At 38.0% G+C, this 21591-nt stretch overlaps 1 protein-coding gene across 1 annotated transcript in view; it reads right to left on the bottom strand.

Moving 5' to 3' along the window:
* Nucleotides 1–21591, bottom strand: part of vwc2 (von Willebrand factor C domain containing 2) — a 39593-nt gene continuing 18002 nt past the window's right edge. Inside the window, exon 4 of the mRNA XM_059358846.1 lies at nucleotides 1–833. Within this exon, the coding sequence (XP_059214829.1) occupies nucleotides 682–833 (152 nt within the window). The 3' untranslated portion in view covers nucleotides 1–681. The remainder of the gene's footprint in view (nucleotides 834–21591) is intronic.

Below are 21591 nucleotides of genomic sequence, written 5' to 3'. Positions count from 1 at the left end.
TACAGAGCGCAGATTGGCATTTATTTGAAACAATGAACACACGGTACCAAGAGAAATACAAAAAAGCACTTTCAAATCAAAACACGTTTGAACATCCAAAAAAAGATAAAAGAAGTCAAGAAACAGTCAAGTCCTCATGAATTTCCTTCTTTTTTCTGGTTGTTGTTTTTAACTCTGCACCTGATCGACCGACACAGCAAATCTTTACCCATTATTGTGAAATGGATCACACATAGTCTAGTCTGCACTTTGGTGGTAGAGGGACGGGTGTCAGGATTTGTCAAGTGACACCGCATGTTGAGACATTGAGGTTTTCACCTCCAAAGACAGCTGTGTGTGTTCTATACATTCTGTTTTATTGACCTCTGGTCCAATACATTGCTTAATAAAATACAGAGGCTATAAAAAATATTTGTTCACTAGTTCAGCATTAATGACTCCTATATTTGTATATATTCATAAATAATTTAATACATAGATAAATAGATATTCTGTGTGTGGATTATAAACTTTCATAAAAGCATTTTTTTTTCAGTAATACAGGAGTGACTATAAATGCTGAAATGCTCGAGGGCTGCAGTCCGACCCTGATGTCCGGTAGACTGGGTGAAAGGCCGAGAGTTTACATGCGGATTGGCGCTGGTGTTGGCGTGCCAATGTCCCCTCTGAGTGAGCCAGTCTCTAGCTCCGCTGGCACTCGTTCTTACTGCAGGTGGCCTGACGCTCAATCTGCCATGTGCCCTCCTCGTATGTGCAGTAGCAGATTGTACACTCATCAATCTTCACCTCTCGGCCGGCTGGTATCACTGCTGTGTCCGCGTAGCAATTTGGCCCTGTTGGTGGTACAACAAAAACAAAGAAAGTATAAAGCAAAGCTGAGTTTATAATACACTTCAAAATTGAATCTCAAACTGGCCTTATTTTTTTTTAATGCTGCTTTTGTATTGTCAGGAAATTGTCACATTGTCGAGGTCAGACTGTTCGCTGAAAATGCATGATTTGCTTTGCTCTTGTGATTTAATAAACTGGGGGAACTGTGCTGCTCTGGTCAAACCTAATGAAAAGAAACGCAAAGATAACTTCTTTATCTGTGTGCGGATATAGATAACAGAAAATCATCCTTGTGGTTTGGCTGGAAAAATGTTAAAGAGAAATACCTGTGTTATTGAGTCTGCATTGACATGTGTTACTTTTGTGCTACAAGACCCACCAAGGCCACTGTTCAATATATGAAAATGCAGTTTAAGGACTGAACACCAAATTGAAAGTCACAGTTCTTTGTGCAGCTTGAAGGATCCCAATCAGTTTGAAAAAAAATTCCCAGACACCCTTTTCAGCTTGAATGCAGGTGAAATATGGAATACAAATATTCTGCAGTTCTGTCTGTAGAAAATCTTTTATTAGTCTTTTGTCAATAAACCTGGTAAATGGCATTAAACAGCAGGATAAATAGCCTGTGAATCAATGCGTTGACCCAGACTAATACAGCGTTATTAAAAAGATTTTATTTCACATTCACCAAGTGCCGGGGGAGACCTTTCTCTTCATGTGCCATAACCTGGGCTACAACCACCATATTGAGTCTTAAAATATATGAGGAAATGTCAGTGCACGGATTAGAGGCGGCTAGTTAGTTAAGATAAAGTAGTACTATGCAACCTTTAAAAGAAGAAAGACAACATTCTTTCTCTTACAAATGATAAATTGAGTTAATAAAAATAGAATACACCCTGCAGCCCAATTATACATTATTTTTTCTGCTACCTGGTGCAGTGAGACCAGGAGCTTGGCGGCTAGTATTAGCTAATGTCACTGGGGATTACTGTGTGTGACATTACTGATAAAGAGCTTGTTAAAGCTTGTTAAACGTATCTGGGTGCTAACAGAGGACACAAGCTAACGTTAAAAGGATTAGTGCCCTTGCTACTCTGTCTAGAGTTACTGTATCTCAGTTAGCTTGTTAGCATAACGACTCAGCAAATAGCCTTAGCTAGCTAGCTAATGATTGAATTTAAGTTTTTTTCCACATTTTAAGTTTGCCATACCTAGTATGCTAAGCAACTGGAGTTATTTGGCTGTTTATTACCAGTGGTGGAATATAAATAAGTATATTTACTCAAGTAGCCTACTGTACTTAAGTACAATTTTGAGGTACTTGTGCTTTACTTGAGTATTTCCATTTTAAGTAACTTTACTACATTTAGAGGCAAATATTGTTCTTTTTACTCCACTACATTTAGTCGACAGCTTTAGTTACTTTTCAGGTATTTAACATAAAAACATGACCAATTTAAAGCGACTAGACATTGTAATTAAATAAACCTCATAACGGTATATTTAATGGTTAAATTGAGCCCTGGCTTGAGAAAATAAACAGCTGCTTCCATAATTGCATCAATAATAATAATCTTATAATATTTTTGAAATATATTTGACAACCTGCGTGGGCCCATTCTACATAACAAGTACTTTTAGTTTTAATACTTTAAGTACATTTTTACTTTTTTTTACTTTTACTTCAGTAAGTTTTGAATGCAGAACTTTTACTTGTAGTGGAGTAATTTCATATTGTAGTATTAGTACTTTTAGTGATCTGAATACTTTTTCCACCACTGGTTATCACCATGACACAGAGTAAAGAGCCCAATTCCAGCTAGTTCTTGTTGCCTCGTACCATGGTGCATTTTGTAATTTATTTTATTCCAAAAAGCTGAAATATGTTGCTTGTGCTATTCTAAATGGAATTTTACTACTTCTCATGCTATTAAAGTCTGTGTCCCTGACCATTTTAACAAAAAATGAAAACTATTTCATTTTTAATTCATTTATCCTTTATTTATATCTCGAGGTATCATTTTCAATGATGTCGAGAGCACAGAAAAAACATAATAAAAGAACAAACAACAGACAGAACACCATTGAAAATCATTGAAAACATTTATAGTTAAAAGTGGATTAATTTGTAAACATAGTTTTAAACTGGTCCATAGTAAAGATTGCATTGAGTTTGAGTGTGTTGTAAGATGTTTCAGGTAGATGCAGGAGAAATTCAGTATTTGTCCAGGGAACATTGAGCATTAAGCAACCACTTCACATCGCGTGTGGGATAATTACTATGTGACCAGTTTAATAAAGTGCTGAGGCATGGTGGCATGTTGCCTATCAAGACTTTATAAATTAAAAGTATCCAATTCATTCATCACCAGTAATTAATCAGAGTGCAGAGTGATAAACAGAGTCCGGTGAAGTGAGAGTGGAGGCAGAAGCATGTCTATAGAAAACATCAGCATAATCCAGAATTTATAAAAATACAGCCTGAATGATCCGTTTTTTACAAAACAGAGAGACCTTTGTGTTATTTTTGTATAAGAATCCAATTTTTTGTTTTAATTTACTTGCAGGTATGTCAATATGAAATCTAAATGTGAGTTAGTGATCTTACCAGATTCCCAGATATTTGTATGAAACCCTTTCAATACTCCTGTTAAAGTGTTGATATGTAGACCATCATATCTGCAATATGTCTGGCTCTTGAGAATATCATGTATTTGGTCTTGTCTGAGTTAAGAACTAATTTCAGATTGAGAAGAGATTGTTGTAGTTTGTCGAAGTCTTGCTGGAGGATTTCAATGGCTGGATGTGCAATGTAAGAGGTGCAATACAGAAATGTGTCATAAGCGTACAGATGGGTGTTACAATTTGTTATAGTGGATGTAATGTTGTTAATGTAAACAGGACAGGACCCAGTATTGAACCTTGTGGAACCTCTTTGGTAAATGCGGGAGCCAAGTTATATTTATAGAAGTACAAGTTAATAAATAGATAGATAAACATAATTAGACGTAATTCATGTTCATATAAGAATAATATTTGACTTTAAAAGAGAGTTTTTTGGTTTTATTTTTTGGGCCACGAGCTTTGAAGTAAGTTCCATTAGTTGTGGCTCACTGAAGGACTGAGCTACAATGTTTCTTTACCGCAATTATAGTTAATGGTTAGGGGAAATTTCAACATTGAACACTCTTGTGAGAACAGAACTGTGGAATAAAGAGTTTTGTAATCTTTTATTACATCGGAGTACTGTGGAAGGTTTTTGTCCTCGTCAAGTAACTTAACATGTGTAAAACGAAGGTCTTCTGGGCTTCAACCACTATAGTAAAAATTTAGCCCTGGAACCATTTACATGAATTAAATTCAAAGCCAATGTTACTAAGTCCTTGCAGGAGCGGAGCATGGTCAACCGTATCAAATGTTTTTCATAAATCTACAAAGAGGCCAGCACAATATTTTCCTTTGTCCATAGCACATATTATAATTTTTGTAACAGATGACATAGCAGTCATAGTACTAGAACCTTAGAGAGGACATTTGTTGATAGTTGTTGAGGTTTGATTTATCACCACTCTTATGTAGTGGGACCACATGTGCTGATTTCCATACCTGAAGGATAACTCCAGAAGAAATGGAAAGATTAATCAGGTGTTTAATTTAATCTTCTAAATAAGGAGCACAGAGCTTTAAAAAATAAGGATCTATTTTATCCTCACCTGTTGATTTCCTGCAGTCCAAACCCTGAAGTGCTTCAATAACAACGTAGGACATGAAAGGATGCAGTGTAAACCGAGAGATGCTGTTTGAGCGGTGGTGGTTTGGGGACACGTGAGGCAGCAGCTGAATATACCATATCAAATTGATTTCCAGCAGCAACACAATGTGCATTAAAAGTATCACAAATGTCAAATGGTTTATCCATAACACAACCATTTCATGTGGTAAAAGGAGGAATAGATGCAGATGATTGGTTTCTCTTTAAATGTACTTTGATGGGTTTGCAAAAGAGCTTTAAAGAGATTAAGTCAATATGATAATTTGCTATTGCTTTTCTTAAGGAAGAACTACATTTGTTCCTTAATTTTCTGAATGTTAGCCAGTGCGCTGCCTCATAGATGAGCCTTGCAGAGGCCCAGGCTTCGTCTCTTGCCTTGAACATCAATGATAGTTCAGTGGTAAACAAGGGGCTTGATCTATTTTTACCCCTATATTTTTTTATAGGGTGCATGTTTATCGCTAAATGAGTGAAAGGAATTTGTAAAGTAGTCCAGAGCTGAATCTACATTTGGTATTTCACGTTTGGTGAATATTACTTTCAGCAAGGTTACAGAGAAAAGCCTCCTCGTTGAAGTGTTTCTTTTGAATATAATTTTGGAGCATGATTTAAAAAAACATTTTTGCACTTCTCACCCAGGCTACAGGGCAGTGGTCACTGATGCCAAGGCCAAAAACACCCAAAACTGTTATTTTGTCTCCCCTGTTAAACAGAATTAAATCAATCTGTGTTTATGGGGGTTTTGCAAGTTAGGTCAGGGTGGCTCATTAACCAGCAGATTAACATACATGTCTTTTAAATGATCTGAGTCAGAAGTCAACCAGTTTAAATTGAAGTCACCTAGGACCAGCATCTCTTATTTGTTGTACTGAGCGATTAGGTCAGCTAATGTATTGATTATTGCACTGGGGATGGCTGAGGGTGGTCTGTATGCACCCACAACATGTAATTATCACTGGATAGGTTGATTTTCAGAGCGATAAATTCAAAGGAATGAGGTATACTTATTCCAAGACAGATAAAACATGATTTGGCATATGCAGCCACATCACACCCTTTTTCTTCCAACTCTGTCTCTTCTGTACAAATTGTAGTTGTGCAAGAAAACTTGAAGAAGAAGAAATCATGTATGCCAGGTTTCTCTTAGGACCAGAATGTCAGGGTCAGTCTGTGATTAATTTTAATTGATTGCACAGCCTTCTCATGTTCAAATGCATCAATCCCAAGGCCACATCTTAATTTAAAAAACCTGGGTGTTAAATAACTCTTCCCTAGAGTCATCAGAGAAATTAGCTGTAGATATAAAATGTATAGTTATTTTGGAAGGTTTTATAATTATTAAGACAGAGACGGACAGTGTTTTTGATGATCGTTTGTAATAACAACAGGGACACTGAAGACAGGAGCAGAGACAGAGAGTGGAGGACAGGGTGTGTTTTGGATGTCAAACCTTGTCAAAGCGGAGTGTGAGTTCAGTGTTCATGGATAATAAACTAAACTGTAAGATATCTCTGTAAGTCCTTTGAATTTTTTTTCTCAACCACTGTTTATCTGGTCGACTTCACACTTGTGGGTGGGTGTATTGCTGAGGACCCAAGGAAGTGTTTAGTGCATGCCTTTGTGCTCCATGGGGCACATTTATCAGTAGTTAGTGTGTTGAGTACACTGAGCGTGGTTTATTTAGAGGGTATCTCTATTAACTGGACACCACCGAGTGGCATGCTGAGTACAGCTCTCTCTCTGTCGCTCTAACAAAATCAACCTGTTCTCCCGTCAAAAACGTCAATATAGGTTGTGTGTACAGGAAGCAAAAAAGAAAGCGATATTGACATATTTCACCGATCACTTTTGTACGTAACTTACGTTTTTTTACGTAACTTGCGGTAGTCATGTGACCATGGTAACTACTTCACTTCTGGCATTTACGTGCATTTATTTACTGTTTAAACTGTCTTTTTTAACGACTTACCAGGAAGTTTTTTGCCCTAAACCTAGGTCAGTGGTTTTACAACGTAAATCCACAGAAATTGCCGAATTTTTTGTGCCTACAGGTCGTAATGGGTGTTACTGACACATGAACTCTTCTGTCGTTTAGGTTGGAGAACTTGTACAAAATGGTATAAAGTTATGGTTACACTTCCCATTTCCTTAGCCTCTCCACACCAATCCCACATTATGGAAATGAATAAGCTTGTGTGTGTGAGCGTTCACGATTACGTTACTTAACATTTGCTTTAAATTTTGACATGGATCTCGCAAAAATTAGACAGAGGCACATCTTGAACAAAGCTAATTTTCTCCTGATTTGTTTACCATTTAATTCTCAAACTGTCCAGAGAATAATTGTGGCTTGTAAAAAGTAGATTCAATATTGATTTTTGTGTCTCTAGTGGAAAAGAATTTGTCATTATCTGTGCCCACACTCACTTCTCACATTGGAGTTTATAACTTCAGGACCCTCCACCGTTACATGATTGCAAACAAACACATTTCAAGCATCAGCAATGTAACTTTCAGAATGAAAGATTATACTGTGTCATGCAACTACGTCATGGAAGGTATGTTGCTCAGGACCCGAGGAAGCATAGTGTCGAGTGTGAAGTTGTTTGGATGAGTGATTCTTGAGAAAGCTGCAAGCAGAAATTGGCCTGTCCTGAATAGCCATTTGAATGGGCACTGCTGTACAGTCATAAATGTTATATTGTTATTTTGTAATTATGATATGGCTTCTGATATAGTATTAGACTCAAGCTAAAGTAGGTCAATGCAATGAGAATGTGGATTTTAATAGCCATAGTACAGATTTTAATTTAGATATATGAGCATATGTATATAAGCTATAGGAGGAAATGAGCAGAATTACCCCTCTACATATTCCATCTTTTATTCCAGCAAGACTGATAAAACAAAAAAATACATTGTGGAACATTCACCAATGGGAAACAAGCTAGTTTGAAAGTAGGACAGGACTTCAGTTATTGTTTTTACCGCTACTTTTAGATGCCATATCTGTTGCAATGACCACATTCCCACACGGAGTTCAGTGCTGTTATCATCTCATCTCGTGTCTTTATGATAAGTTTCATGACACCCCAGCAAACTTAAGTGCAGGCAGTCAAAGAATGAGAGAATGAACACAAGAGACCAAATGCACTGCCCTTCATTTCATTTCTCTCGGTGGAAAATGGGCTCTCAAGTCTGAGCTTTCATTGATTGTTTCCCAAAATAGTGTTATAAGAGGCATGAAAGAAATACACAAGCATCAAAATTTTTTAAACTGCTGGTTTCAGTGGCCATTTTGAAAGGATTTCACTCAGAATGAAACCAATGCTGATCACATTTATTATAGAGAGTGACTTTTTGAATGCGGCCCCTTTAAAATCTCTGTGAAATGAACTGTGAATCTAGCATAATAAAAAAGAAACAGGCTTACTTTGGACTTTTAAATGGTGTGATAAATCATCACTATAAGTTTTAGAAGTTAGTGTAGACCATAATGAACATAATAAATTGTAAAATTATGAAAATTATTATTACAATGATATATCTTATATTGTTATATGATGTGGAACTGAAGAAACACAATAAATTCTGTTCCAACGTAAGAACAAATCCCATATAAAACATTGGTGAATGCCAGAATCTTTGTGAAACTGGGGGGATTAAGTAGAAATTTCTTCTTAAGAATGGTTGGCAGAGGAGGCCCAATGTGCTGTCACCCAGAAGGTTGCATCAGTGTTTACTGGTTTAATAAGGAGTAATGACTGAACAGAAGGGACTTGCATTTCTGATTATACAACATCAACAACTGTGGATGAATTATACTTTATGCAGGGTACTCTGTGAGGTAACCCTACTCAGTAAGTCCAGTAGTTGATCGTCATAGTTTGTCCCAATATCAACACAAACAAAGACTCTTCAATACAAATGTCAAATCAGTGCTTTTGTACGGTGCAGATGCATGGAAAACAACAGGGGTTCTCGACAGAAAAATTCAAAGTTTCATTAATGGATGCCAAAGAAAAACTGAGCATATGGTGGCCAAACAAAATCATTAATGAAGAGCTATGGGAGCGTACAAACCAACTACCACCAAAGGGAAATGGATTTGGTTCAGACACATCCTACACTGCAAAAAAGCCAACTTGTATTTTTTGGCCTAAAACAGTGATTTAATTTGGTAAAACTTGGAAATATAAATGACTCTGACATTTAGGGCAATAATGTAAGTTAGCACAACAAAGGAAGCCAGTTGTCTGCTCAAAAACAAGTTTGTGAGTTGTTGTTACTTATATCTTCAAGTTGGGGTTCACAACAAGGGACAATAGTTCTGCTAACTCTTATTTCTTTGTTGTGAAATTCGGTCATTAGCGAAAGCTAGCGGCTAACTGATGCTAGCGGCGCTGCTTGCTACAGCTACAAGAGTAGCCATTAGCGTATCAATGGTAACTCAAAATTGTGGTCACAACATTAGCTGACATTTTATAGCGGCGTTACAATGGTGCCAGAGAAATTCAGAGTTGAGCAAACAGGAAAAACAAAACTTAAAATATTTAGTTTAATTGTCCAACTTAAAATGTTATCGAAGTTTGTTTCCTTGAAATTTTGAGTTCACCCAACTTTTCTTTTTTTGCAGTGTATGCAAGGATTCAAAAAACATCATCAAACAAGCACTCAGGTGGAACCTCCAAGGCAAAAGAAAAAGAGGAAGGCCGCGTAACACCTGGCAAAGGACCTGGGAGGATGAAATGAAGAAAGGAGGACATAATTGGCACACCATTGTTCAAGCAGCACAGGACAGACCCAGATGGAAGCTCCATATAGGATCATAAGAGGCATAAGTCAAGTAATTCAAGTCATAGTCTGTCCCGACTCCTCTGCTACTTGTGCTTTCTAGCCTTGTACAAGTTGTGCATCTAGGACAAAGTGGTGACAGTTCTTTAGTCTCTCACCTTCCACAGTGTTAATTAACCTGCAGACAGCTACTGTCTGCCATTGCTATGTGCTTGGCTAGCAAATGGAATTTAGGACAATATGTACTCCAGTGGTAACTCAATTCACATTGACAGTAACTGCAAATAACTTTGATCTTGTTGACAGACCCACCTGGCAGGGCTTTGTAGCTGACATTGCCGTTCAAAATACCTTTTTATTTAGCCACTGCTTGCTATGTGCCACCTGACTTTGGGCAAAGTGGTGGAATGTAACTAAGTACATTTAGTCAAGTATTGTACTTATAATTTTGAGGTACTTGTACTTTACTTGAGTACTTTATACTTCTACTCCACGACATTTTGAGGCAAATATTTTACTTTTTACTCCACTACATTTAGCTGTCAGCTTTAGTTACTTTCAGAACAAGTTTTAACATGAAAAAACAGCTTCAATTTGAAGTGATTTGACATTTGTTTTTAATTAAACTTCATAACAGTGTGTTAGGTAGTTAAAATTAACCCTATCTTTACAAAACTGAAACGCTGCTTACATAAATGCATCAAATAATCTAATAATATATTTAGAATATATTAAAAAATCTGTGTGTGGCCATTCTGTATAACAAGTACCTTCACTTTTGATACTTTAAGTGCATTTTGATGCTGATACTTTTGTACTTTTACTTAAATAAGTTTTGAATGCAGTAATTTTACAGTGTGGTATTAGTATTTTTACTTAAGTAAGGGGTCTGAATACTTTTTCCACCACTGATCATAACACAAAATGCATTAAGGGGTCACAAAACTTAGTGGCTTGAAAGTGAAGTTGCATTAATGTGTTAACTTTGAAAGCCATCATGTGAAGAGATAAATGAGCAATGTAAAAAAGAAAGTATTTTTCATTTCATGGGGACTTTTAAAGTTGGAATTAGCATTTTTCTGACATTTTCTCCACATATCTGTCATGAATCATCGATTAGCTTTGTATCTGCTTGTCAAAATAGATTTTCCATTGGCCATTATTACCATGCTCTTATGACCACTGAGTGACCACTCATGGTTAATGGCTGGTAGCACTTTCATTCTGGAAGACTGATATTCCATCAGAAAAGAGACTCATCCTTTGAACACGGTGATTACAGACCAGATCCACATGATTATCTCTTCTGCTGTCATGTTGTGGGATTCTGACATTCAACCCAAGTTGTTTTTCATCTTTTGGTTCACGCCCACAAATCTGATTCTATATTAGATGGGGAAATGAGAGGTATCATGGTATTTTGTGCAACACTCCTGAGATTGGCTACACCAGGAGTAAAGCACAGGTCTAGCTGAAGGCAGCCTTCCTCCATATGTAACTTCAAGGTTGGAATGCACAGAGCGGGAATTGTGCATAAAAACCAAATTAAGCACTGTTACGTGGCGCTTTAATATAGTTCTGAAGTGCACCCCAAGGGACTCTTCTTTTTTTTATTATTTTGCAGGAAATTGGATTTCACTAATGGACATCTTGATGTTTGAAGGTAGTAGTTGTTAAGAACCGAGCTCCGTGAGGCGCCCTGAGACATGCGAAGAAGTGAAATACTGGAGCCTGACTTATTTTGCTGCTTCGTTCCATCTGTCAACACCGCGTGTACAAATACCCGCTTGCCAAGCTGACAATACTAAACATAAACGTCCTTCTTGTATCACCTCCAGCATTACCTTCTTTTGTAGTCAGTCTGATGGGTAGACTTTTGTCTACTGAAAGTGCTTCTTTCCTCAACCAGTGGCTGGGGAAAAAAAAGAGCTCATAAATCATCCATTATCTCGCAAGCCGCACTGCAAAATATAAACACTGCGGGAATTGCTTCCACAACAGCAGGTATAGCATAACAATGGCTATTTCCCTTAGACTAACAAGGTCTTGAGCCACTCTGTTGTATAATTAAGATGCTGATAAATGGGGAGTCTTTCAGCTGCAGCCACCGCATTTCATTGGACGGCGGCAGCCAGAAGGAGCGTGCTGGCACATCAATCAATGTGAACAGTTTGCAGAGGCCTGTCAAAATGTCAACCCTAACACATTTATAAGTCTTCAGATGAACACGCACACACCCTATCTGAATAACAACTCATCCTGTGGCCCAGGCTGCTGTCGCTACTGATTCATCATCATTAGCGGCATTTAGAACACTGTGTCTCGAATAAAAGACGCATATGTCAAGGATACGCTAGGAGAGTAAAAAATGCAAAAAAATCATCATGCACTTTACAAAATAAATCAAAGTACTTCCTCCTGGAGCTGGGATTAAACCACAGCCTGTCAGCCAGTCATTCACAGGAGCATGACACTCATTTGTGTTAATTAATGCATGGATTCGGCACCACTGTGCTTACTCATTGGTGTCGCCCTATTATCCTGCCATTCATATAACACCCACCTATTTTGTCACTGCTTCATTAATATAATATCTCTGTGTGTCTCTCCATCACTCTCTCTCTTTCTCTGCCTCTCACTCTCGGTGGCAGAAAGAGATTTTTATAGGCACGTCAGGCTTCACAAGAACTTTTCAACAAGAGACAGAGACAAATGGACTGGGCATGTGCATGAACAGTTGGACCCAAACTGTCACTACAGCGTGTTAGAAGTTGGCATGGGCAACGTGTGAAAAACATGGCCATTAGCACCTGTGGCTTTTGGCTCTGTAGCAGCGGCAGATAATGGACAGGGAAACGAGGACACATCCCAATCATCACACCCCTTCAACCTGAAATGTTAACTAAAGAAAAACCCGCAGAGCTCCATTATTAGGTAATGGAAAGGGAAGAATAGCAGAAATCACTCATCTTAATGCATTTCTTGAGTACATTTGCATTATAAATGCAGGATAAAAATGACCTTGCTTAGTAAAGACAGGAAGTGGGAGAACTTTGCGGAGAGAGACCAGGATTTAAAAACAATATGAATAATTTCTTTCCGAGATGCTGCGTGAAACGGGTTCGGACTTTTAAATATGAACCGTGTCGCATCAAAGCAGCAGACAGTACATTTTTACGGAAGTGCCACCTCATGTGAATGTTTGTTTGCATCTGTTGTCTCCTGCAACTGCGCCCACTTAGAATCTTTGTGGCTGAACAAGCCAGCTGCACAGAAGTAGCACGACTGTCACGACCAATGTCTTTCACAGGGACGGAGACGCAGACTCTCGCCAGCGTTCACAGCGGTGTCCAGGTGACAGACTTCACTTTTAACCTCATAAACAGTGCATTTAAAGCTTTGACCTCAGTCTCAAAGATTAGTGTAAATTTGTTACTCTGTATTGTGAAAAATGTATTTGGAAGTCACCTTAATGCTGACTTTGATTCTGAAGGAAATAAAAACCAAACTAGCCGACCAAAGCTTAAAAAACCCCTCAGTGACCCAGCAGTACTCTAATTAAGACATAATGTGACTAACCATTACCTTCATTACAGTGACCTTTAACTATTGCAATCATAACTCTGGGGTCCAGTCGAGGAAAATTGCATTTAGATTACAAAATATAGCTCTGTGATGAATGAACCAAAGGTGAACAATGAAAAAAGTATCTTTAGTGAATTCATGAAATGATGCAAAGTGTCCTACTTTCCTATTCCAGTTATTCATTTTTAAATTCAATAAGAGAACACTTTAGTTATTATATTCCTGATCACATCATGGCCAGCAGTCATTGGGCTTCATGCATGTCTACTTGATACTGTTCGTATCCGGTGACGTGAAGATGGCACTCACACATGTACAGTACAGGCCAAAAGTTTGGACACACCTTCTCATTTAATGCGTTTCCTTTATTTTCATGACTATTGACATTGTAAATTCATCAAAACTATTAATGAACACATGTGGAATTATGTACTTAACAAAAAAGTGTGAAATAACTGAAAACATGTCTTATAGTCTAGTAAGCAAAGGGTGGTTACTTTGAGAAAATATAAGACATGTTTTCAGTTATTTCACACTTTTTTTGTTAAGTACATAATTCCATATGTGTTCATTCATAGTTTTGATGCCTTCAGTGAGAATCTACAATGTAAATAGTTATGAAAATAAAGAAAAACACATTGAATGAGAAGGTGTGTGTCCAAACTTTTGGCCTGTACTGTAGATTAGCAACACTGAGACATTTTATGACCTTGTTTGAACATTAAATCGAGACTTAATGTCAGTGATGATTCAAAGTTCCTAAATTAAAGCTGTACCGACAGCCGTGACATGGATTCATTATCCTTAACCGCTTATCTGCACTCAGGTCGCGGGGGGCTGGAGCCGATCCCAGCTGACATTGGGCGAGAGGCGGGGTACACCCTGGACAGTTCTCTAGACTATTACAGGGCTGGTACAGAGAGATAAACAATCACGCTCTCATTCACTCCTACGGGCAATTTTAGAGTCACCAATTAATGTCTTTAATTAATTGCATGTTTTTGGACTGTGGGAGGAAGCTGGAGGACCTGGAAAGAAACCATGCTGACACGGGGAGTGCTAACCGCTACACCATTCAATTCAATTCAATTCAACTTTATTTATAGAGCGCATTTCATGCACAAGGCAGACTCAATGTGCTTAACAATATAATATATATACATAATTACAGATGAAAAACAAAACAAAACCAAAACAACAGAAAACAAGCAAATACAAACAATTAGAAAAAAAAAATCAATTACAAATTAATTGAAGAGTGCAAGTAGACAAGCTATGCCATATTCACCACATACACACTTACTTACTCACACATGTGCACCCATGTAGCCCTGTCATGATTTAAAGTTCTTAATTTAAAGCTGTACCTGTTACCAGCTATTTTTGGTAAATTGTAAATACACAGTGTGCATTCAGCAGCTTCATACATCATAAAATCAATATTACATCAATATCTAGTCAGACTATGTGTTTCACTGAAGAAAGAACTTGAACCCCAGTCCCTCAGGTGTCAGCTCCGTACCTAACCCACTGACCGTTCTCTAACTACATTCAGTGGTTTCTGTACAAAGTTGCCTGCCTTTCTGGCAGAAAGCCCTGCAGAGAATTGTTTTCCTATATGCTTGATAAAGACTTTTGGCTCTTTCAAACCCTGCAGGCTTAAGACCGTAAACCAGGAATATATATTGAATCTTTCATGTTTTACATAAATGGCATAATGCTAAACATGTTTTCATGTTTAAAAAGGCCGTTGCGTAACAGTTTGAGTGTGCCCGTCTTATCACAACCAAATCAAGTGACACTGAAGCACCAAAATTACATGCATTTTCCTTTTTCTTAGCAATAATATTACTTTTTCCTGGTTTGTAAGAGAGGACTGACTGGACCATTATTGGACGTGGAAGCAACGTCACCATCTGGCAGTCCACCTCATAACCTCGTTGCAGATTTTTGGCATCCGACTGGGAACATTTCTGGTCGCCTCACAATGTCACCATCCGACCAATGTTTGCTGGGCAATTATTATGAAACTGGATTCATTTTTTACACACCTGGGTAAAAGCAGATTTGGATGGTTGAGAATGTTTGGTGCATCAGAAAATTGGCTTTTTTTCTCTTAACAGAAGAGATTTTTGAGAGAATGTGGCTGCATGAGACACCTTATTGTGAATTACTGGTCATCATTGTGGGGTTTTTTATATAAGTTTTGAAGTAAGTTTTGAAAGTTTTTTTGGAAAGAAGCAATAATTGTATTGTTAATTAACTGTTGGCTAAACCCTCTTTATTTGGTTCAGGAAAGAATACACTTCAGTAACTGCAGCAATTTGACTTAGAAGACAGGGTTACATTTGCCAAAGTCATCAAGTCTTCCTCATCCTCAAATTATTTTCCCTTGCAAAGAAAATTACTGTTTGCAAATGCAAACATTAGAACAAATAATATTTTTATTACATTTTGTATTCATCATACTCTACTATAATAATAGGGCTTATTAATCTCTATAGTACACAAACAATGCTGCACTTTTGTCTTCTTATGCTTTCTATGAATCACGCAGACTTTTTTGTCTCGGACACGCACCTAAGTCTCAGTCTATCAGCTTTTCATCATTTATTAGGCCAATATGTGAGTATAGGAGAAGCGTTACAGGTTTTTTTGTTGCTGTTTCAAAATTATTCAGCTTGAAGCATTAAAGTCAGCTGGACCAGGGCACAATTTTAGTGTTAACAATAGCTTATTTGAGCTAGATACATTAGAAAAAATCTACATGGGACAGTCGTCATTTCAGACGACAAAGTCTACGATCCTCTGCAAAAAACATATTAACGTGTGCTACAGTTTGTATAATGTATTACGAAATATGACTATGACAAGTTCTATTTAACAATCTAAAGTTGTTGCACAGTTGCTGTTTTAAACGTGATAGTTTTATTTAATCTTGTGAAATGATCTCAGTTTTAAGCTTGTGGTTAACGATGGGAAACAAAACTACTTGGTTAAGTTTAGAAAAAATATCATGGTTTGGTTTTTCCGTCACACCCCATGCTGACACAGGAAGAACATGCAAAATCCATGCAGAAGGGCCCAAAGTTGAGTTAAAACCCGGAACCCTCTTGCTGTAACAAAATAAAGTTTTATAACTAAGTTTAGGAACAAGGACCACGCCTTAACCACATCCTATTTCCGCCACCAGTATACTGGAAACACCTCATCCATTCCCTTCCTCTTGGTCTCCGTTTGTCATATCCCTCCCACCCAAAAGAACCCCTTTTCTCATTTTGTTTTTTCTTTCTCTCTCGATAGTTCATCACCAACACTGCAAAAAAGCCAACTTGGATTTTTTGGCCTAAAACAGTGATTTCATTTGGTAAAAGTTGCAAATATAAATTACTGACATTTAGGGCAATAATGTAAGTTAGCACAACAAAGGAAGCCAGTTGTATGCTCAAAAACAAGTTGGTGAGTTGTTTTACTTATATCTTTAAGTTGGAGTTCACAACAAGGGACAATAGTTCTGCTAACTCTTATTTCTTTGTTATGAAATTTGGTCATTAGCGAAAGCTAGCAGCTAATTGATGCTAGCAGCTAAATGATGCTAGCAGCGCTGCTTGTGACAGCTACAAGAGTAGCCATTAGCGTATCAATGCTAACTCAAAATTGTGGTCACAACATTAGCTGACATTCATAGCGGCTTTACAACCGTGCCAGAGAAATTCAGAGTTGAGCAAACTCGAAAAACAAAACTTAAAATATTTAGTTTAATTGTCCAACTTAAAATGTTATCGAAGTTTGTTGCCTCGAAATTTTGAGTTCACCCAACTTTTCTTTTTTTGCAGTGAACTCTCTGTTGGTTTTCAGGAACCTGGGGCTTTTCCCGTACCAAGGATCACCAAGAGGCGACTCTCCAAGTTACCTTAGATTCCAAACCCTCATCGGATCCGCTTTCCGATCCCCAATCACCCCTCTCATCCCCCACAACCCCTCTACCCATCCTATCCCTCATCCCTCCCATTATCCCCACGACCCCTCTACTCTCATCCGCTCATCCTCTTCATCTATCCTCCCATCCCCCTTCCCTCCTACTCAGCCAGAAAGTCCATCTTTATCTCGCATAAATTATCTAATTATCTCGCATGGACTTTTGTCCTCTTGGCTAACGGTCATCCGCATATCTGCTTTTTGCCATCAAACACATTTGCAGCTCAGATTGGGAGCCAGAATTATGCCATGTCATCAGCTACAGTAGTGGTAGTCTTTCAGTCCATCCGAACTCTGAATGGGGCACTTTTAAACGACCAAAATGTTAAAAAAAATGATCTTTGATTTACTGAAAACACACTGTGAAAGGGTCTAAGTTCCATGTCAAAAAAAGCACAGCTGTCAATCATACGGTAGCCCCATCCTCTGCTTTATCGTCTGTTTTATTCTAAATGCGACCATAATTAAGAAAATTGAAGAAGACTTGAAACCAGCGATTGAGACCATACACTCATTATGAGAATGTTTACTGGGGTAATGAATCAAGTGAGAAAGAGGGTCATTTTCCTATTTTTATACAAAAGAACTTCTTCCTGCTCACCATTAGAAAGATTGCAGGTTTAAGGCACTTCCAGTTCACTTTTCAGACCCTGAGACTGACGCTTGCAACAAACATCCAAATGGATCATTATAAGCTGTACCTCTGGCTCACATTTATGTGGGTTACACACAAATAATAGTGCATTACTTTGCATAGGTTTAAGTACAAACAGTGAATGAGAACAGCCAAAATTATGAGCCTGCTTTTATTAATTTAAATAAAATGCTAGAATTTGAATTTGATGGCCAATGTGCGACTGTCATCATTATACGCTGTAAACTACAGACAGCATGTGCCATGTGTGAACAGAAAGCTTGACAGCCGTGGCAACAGTAACTAAGGGGAGCAGGGCTTAGCGAACAGTCAATTAGAAAGAAGGATTTATTTTATTTATTTTTTGACTATAGCTCTGTTTACTACACTCCTTTTTTGTGGTGTCAGGATGAGATGGAGGCTGCTTCAAATTGACAACCCATTTCACATCCATATAAACAACTTCCCTTTCACTCGGGTGTTTTTTTTTATTATGCATTCCTTTAAAAAAAAAGGGAAAAAAACTCCCACGTCTTTAAAGGCCCTCTATGAATCATGCTTAATTTAAATGAGTCTCTATCCCTCTTGGCAACCAGGCTACCACGTCTCGTGTTGCTCTATTTGAAGTGATTTTGGCTCGGGTTCAGGCTGTTTATCACATCCCCCCCAGATTAGTGTTGACCCTAATGTCTGAGTCTTGAAGAGCACCACTTGTTTCCTCACGCGTTGCCAAGGCGATACCCTGCAAGAGCAAAGGACAAGAGGGAGGGAGGCGCGGCCGAGGTGCCGGAGAGAGAGGCTTCTCCTGCATAGATTTTTTTTTAAATATTTTTCCCTAAGCATTCTTCAAAAGCAGATGTTGCAAGAGAGACAACACTTGGCTTTGAGTTTACAACAAACACAAAAATAACACCACATATTTTAGAAACAATACATAACACCTCAAGAGTGGGAAAAAATAAAGTGAGAGAGCATGTTTTTGCTCTTTGACTTGTATTGACTAGGTGTTCTTTGCATGAATCAATATTGTTTAATTAAACTACGGCGCTCTGCAAGTGATAGTCACAAACTTTAGAAATCATTTAATTGCAATGTGTTCCAGTGCTTTGAGATAATGACTAAAAAGTGATGAGAACCTGCCTCCATTCACAGCTGTTCTTTGATATTCATGAACAACTGTCTGGGGTGGATGTTAGCGATACCTCTCACTTTCATCTTCCTCCCCTGGCTCTTCCCCAAGTGTCTCCTCGCATACAGGCTGAATGACACATCTGAGACAGGGTGCTCTGCCATAAGCATTGATTTTGCATGCCTGAAAAGGCCAAGATAATGCCTGCGCATATTTGATGAACTTATCAAACAGCGAAATACTTCATTGTGATTTATATCAATACAGAGGAAAATGGTAAACAGGAGAAGAGCTGTTATCTGAGAAATGATAGCAAAAAGATGGCGTGACTTGTTGAATGAGAAACCACATCTGAGATATCTTTTCTCCACAGATGCGATGTCTCAATCTTTCACCTTATTTGTTCCATTTCCTCTACTTTTTACGCTCGCTCTTAAACTCTTTCTATCGTTTTTTAGTGGCGTTACACATCTGGATGAGTATTTAATTCCTTCCCATTAATGAGCTTGAGCTTTGATGTGACACTTCGGATGCACGGGGGTTTCTGGGAGGTCTTAACATCTGTCTGCACTTCAAACAACATCTGCAAACAAGACAAAAAACAACACCTGAGCGGGAACTCTCAGACGACCTCCAGTAACCTTATTTTACACCACGAGTACTTCATCACGGAGCTGCCGCTGCGACGCTGTCTCGTATCGAGCGCTGCATGATCAACAGTGGCGAGATGGGAGTTGACAATCAATGATCCTCATCATTTAAATCAAGGCGTCTGTAATACCTGGCGAAGAAGCGTCATGAATAAAAGACAAAGTGAAATCCGATGTATAATCATTATGATATTGATAAGAGCTGAAGGAAGATCAGTGGTGTCATGTAGGGTGATGTTTCATTTACAAAGGTTTACGTCTGATTAATGTATATTCTAATTATTTACAAGGAACCCGCCGTGTGGTTCAGTTTTTAACATATTTATTATTATGTTGACTTTAAGGTGTTAAGTCTAGCGTGAAATGAAGTGCAAACGCAACCCGAAGCATGTGACAATTAAGTGTTCAAAGCGACATGTTTGTGATGGATTATTCCCAAACAGAGTCCTCCATTTATTGCAGTGGAAGGGGACCAGCAGTGAGCAGAGCCTGCAAAGATGTTTGGTGATTACAAAGACTGTTTACACTTCCTTTTTACACGGTGACAACCCCATCAGCCCTGTTCATCAAATCCGAGCCAAAAATATTCCCTGCCCAATAAGATGTTGTTAAACACATTCGGCTTCAACGATGCTCAACAGCGCTTAATTAACAACCCTGATATTCACAGCTATCCTCAATATGTGAAAACACCAGCAGGAGGTCTAGACATGAGAAAAGGAGTCTACATAATTGGCCCAAACCGTGAAAATATATTTATTTTTAACATACAAATCTCACCTGCTGCTGCTTTAAAAATACTGTAGCCTGACTGCTGCGCAAATGAGGCGTAAATGCTGCCAACGGCTATTTCTGCATCTTCATAAATACCACAGCAGTGCTCCTGTAGATTACTCCAAAGCAGTGTGGGACTGAGCCGACAGAGGTTGCATGACGATGTAGGAGCAGAATTTTAATTTCAGTAAAGTGTCGTACAGGTGTATATGTGACAGAAAATAATACAACCGGGTTAAAGTGGCACTCCAGAGGCTTATTATTCACTCTCATACAGTTGGAGGCTCACAAAAAAATGAAATAAAACCGAATGGTCAATCTCAAAGCAGCAGAGGCCAATAGATCCTGGCAATTAGCCACCATCTAGGTCCCATATTACCACAATGCAACCCAATCAGGTCAGTTCCCTTTTGCTTAGACAATGTTAGGTGAGTGACAGTTTGCTTGTATGGACACGACATTCTCCTGGTTTAATCATGGAGACCGTCCTCACCCATGAAGCAGCTATATAGGTCGTCTGAGCAAGCAACTTATTATGACCTATATTTATGTTTGTTGTTAGGCAGCAAGCTCTAAGAAGATGAGATGGAACTTTATTAATCCCGAAGGAAATTCTGGTTCCAGATTGCTCCTTAGCCTCCAAAACGATTACAAAAACAATCACAATATAGGATAATATAAGAAAAACAATGAACAAAATAGGTAACAGTAACAATATATAATATAAATATAACAATATAAAAATAAAGTGTCTAAGTAGTAAAGTGAGTAAAGTGCACACGACATAGCAACAGTAATGACAGGAGCAAAGGATTAAGTCAGGTGACGTGGTATAAAGAGTGACAAAGTCCGTGTAGGGAGGAGGTCAGGGTAGATTCAGGGTCCAACAAACAAAAACAACAAAAGCTTTTGACCCACATGATGCTGTTCATGTCCAAGGCAACGTTGAATTAGCTTAACTAACGTACGTAACCACATCACATACTTCATGTACGTAACTATATCCTGTACTTATTTTAATCCAAACAAAAATAGGACTTTGATCAAGGAGATGGTGTTTGTGTCCCATGTGACACTAAAAGTCACCATTGAGTAGGGCTGGGCTGTATGGCAATAAAATTTGTCACGATATATTTTTTAATATATTGTATATTTTTCATATTTCATATTAAACTGCCAGTTTAATATGAAATATATGCCAGTTACTGAAAACTAAAGAAACTAGAGATTAGTTCAATATTTTATTAACATACAAAGTAAATAACAAAGCAAATTAAATAAGATGAACATAGACACGGTGAACTACTTTATGGTCCTGAGTGTTTTTGCAGGTATCCAAAACCTAAATTAACAAATTGTGAGATTTGTTGTTGTTAGAAAGCCCACACTGTTAATGTTTTGCTAACTTGTTTATTAAACTGAGTTCCATTCAGTAATAACT

This window comes from Centropristis striata, chromosome 20, assembly GCF_030273125.1.
Source record: "Centropristis striata isolate RG_2023a ecotype Rhode Island chromosome 20, C.striata_1.0, whole genome shotgun sequence".
Taxonomy (NCBI): Eukaryota; Metazoa; Chordata; class Actinopteri; order Perciformes; family Serranidae; genus Centropristis; species Centropristis striata.
Note: the sequence above shows the minus strand (reverse complement) of the source record. Positions and strands in the feature narration are given on the sequence as shown.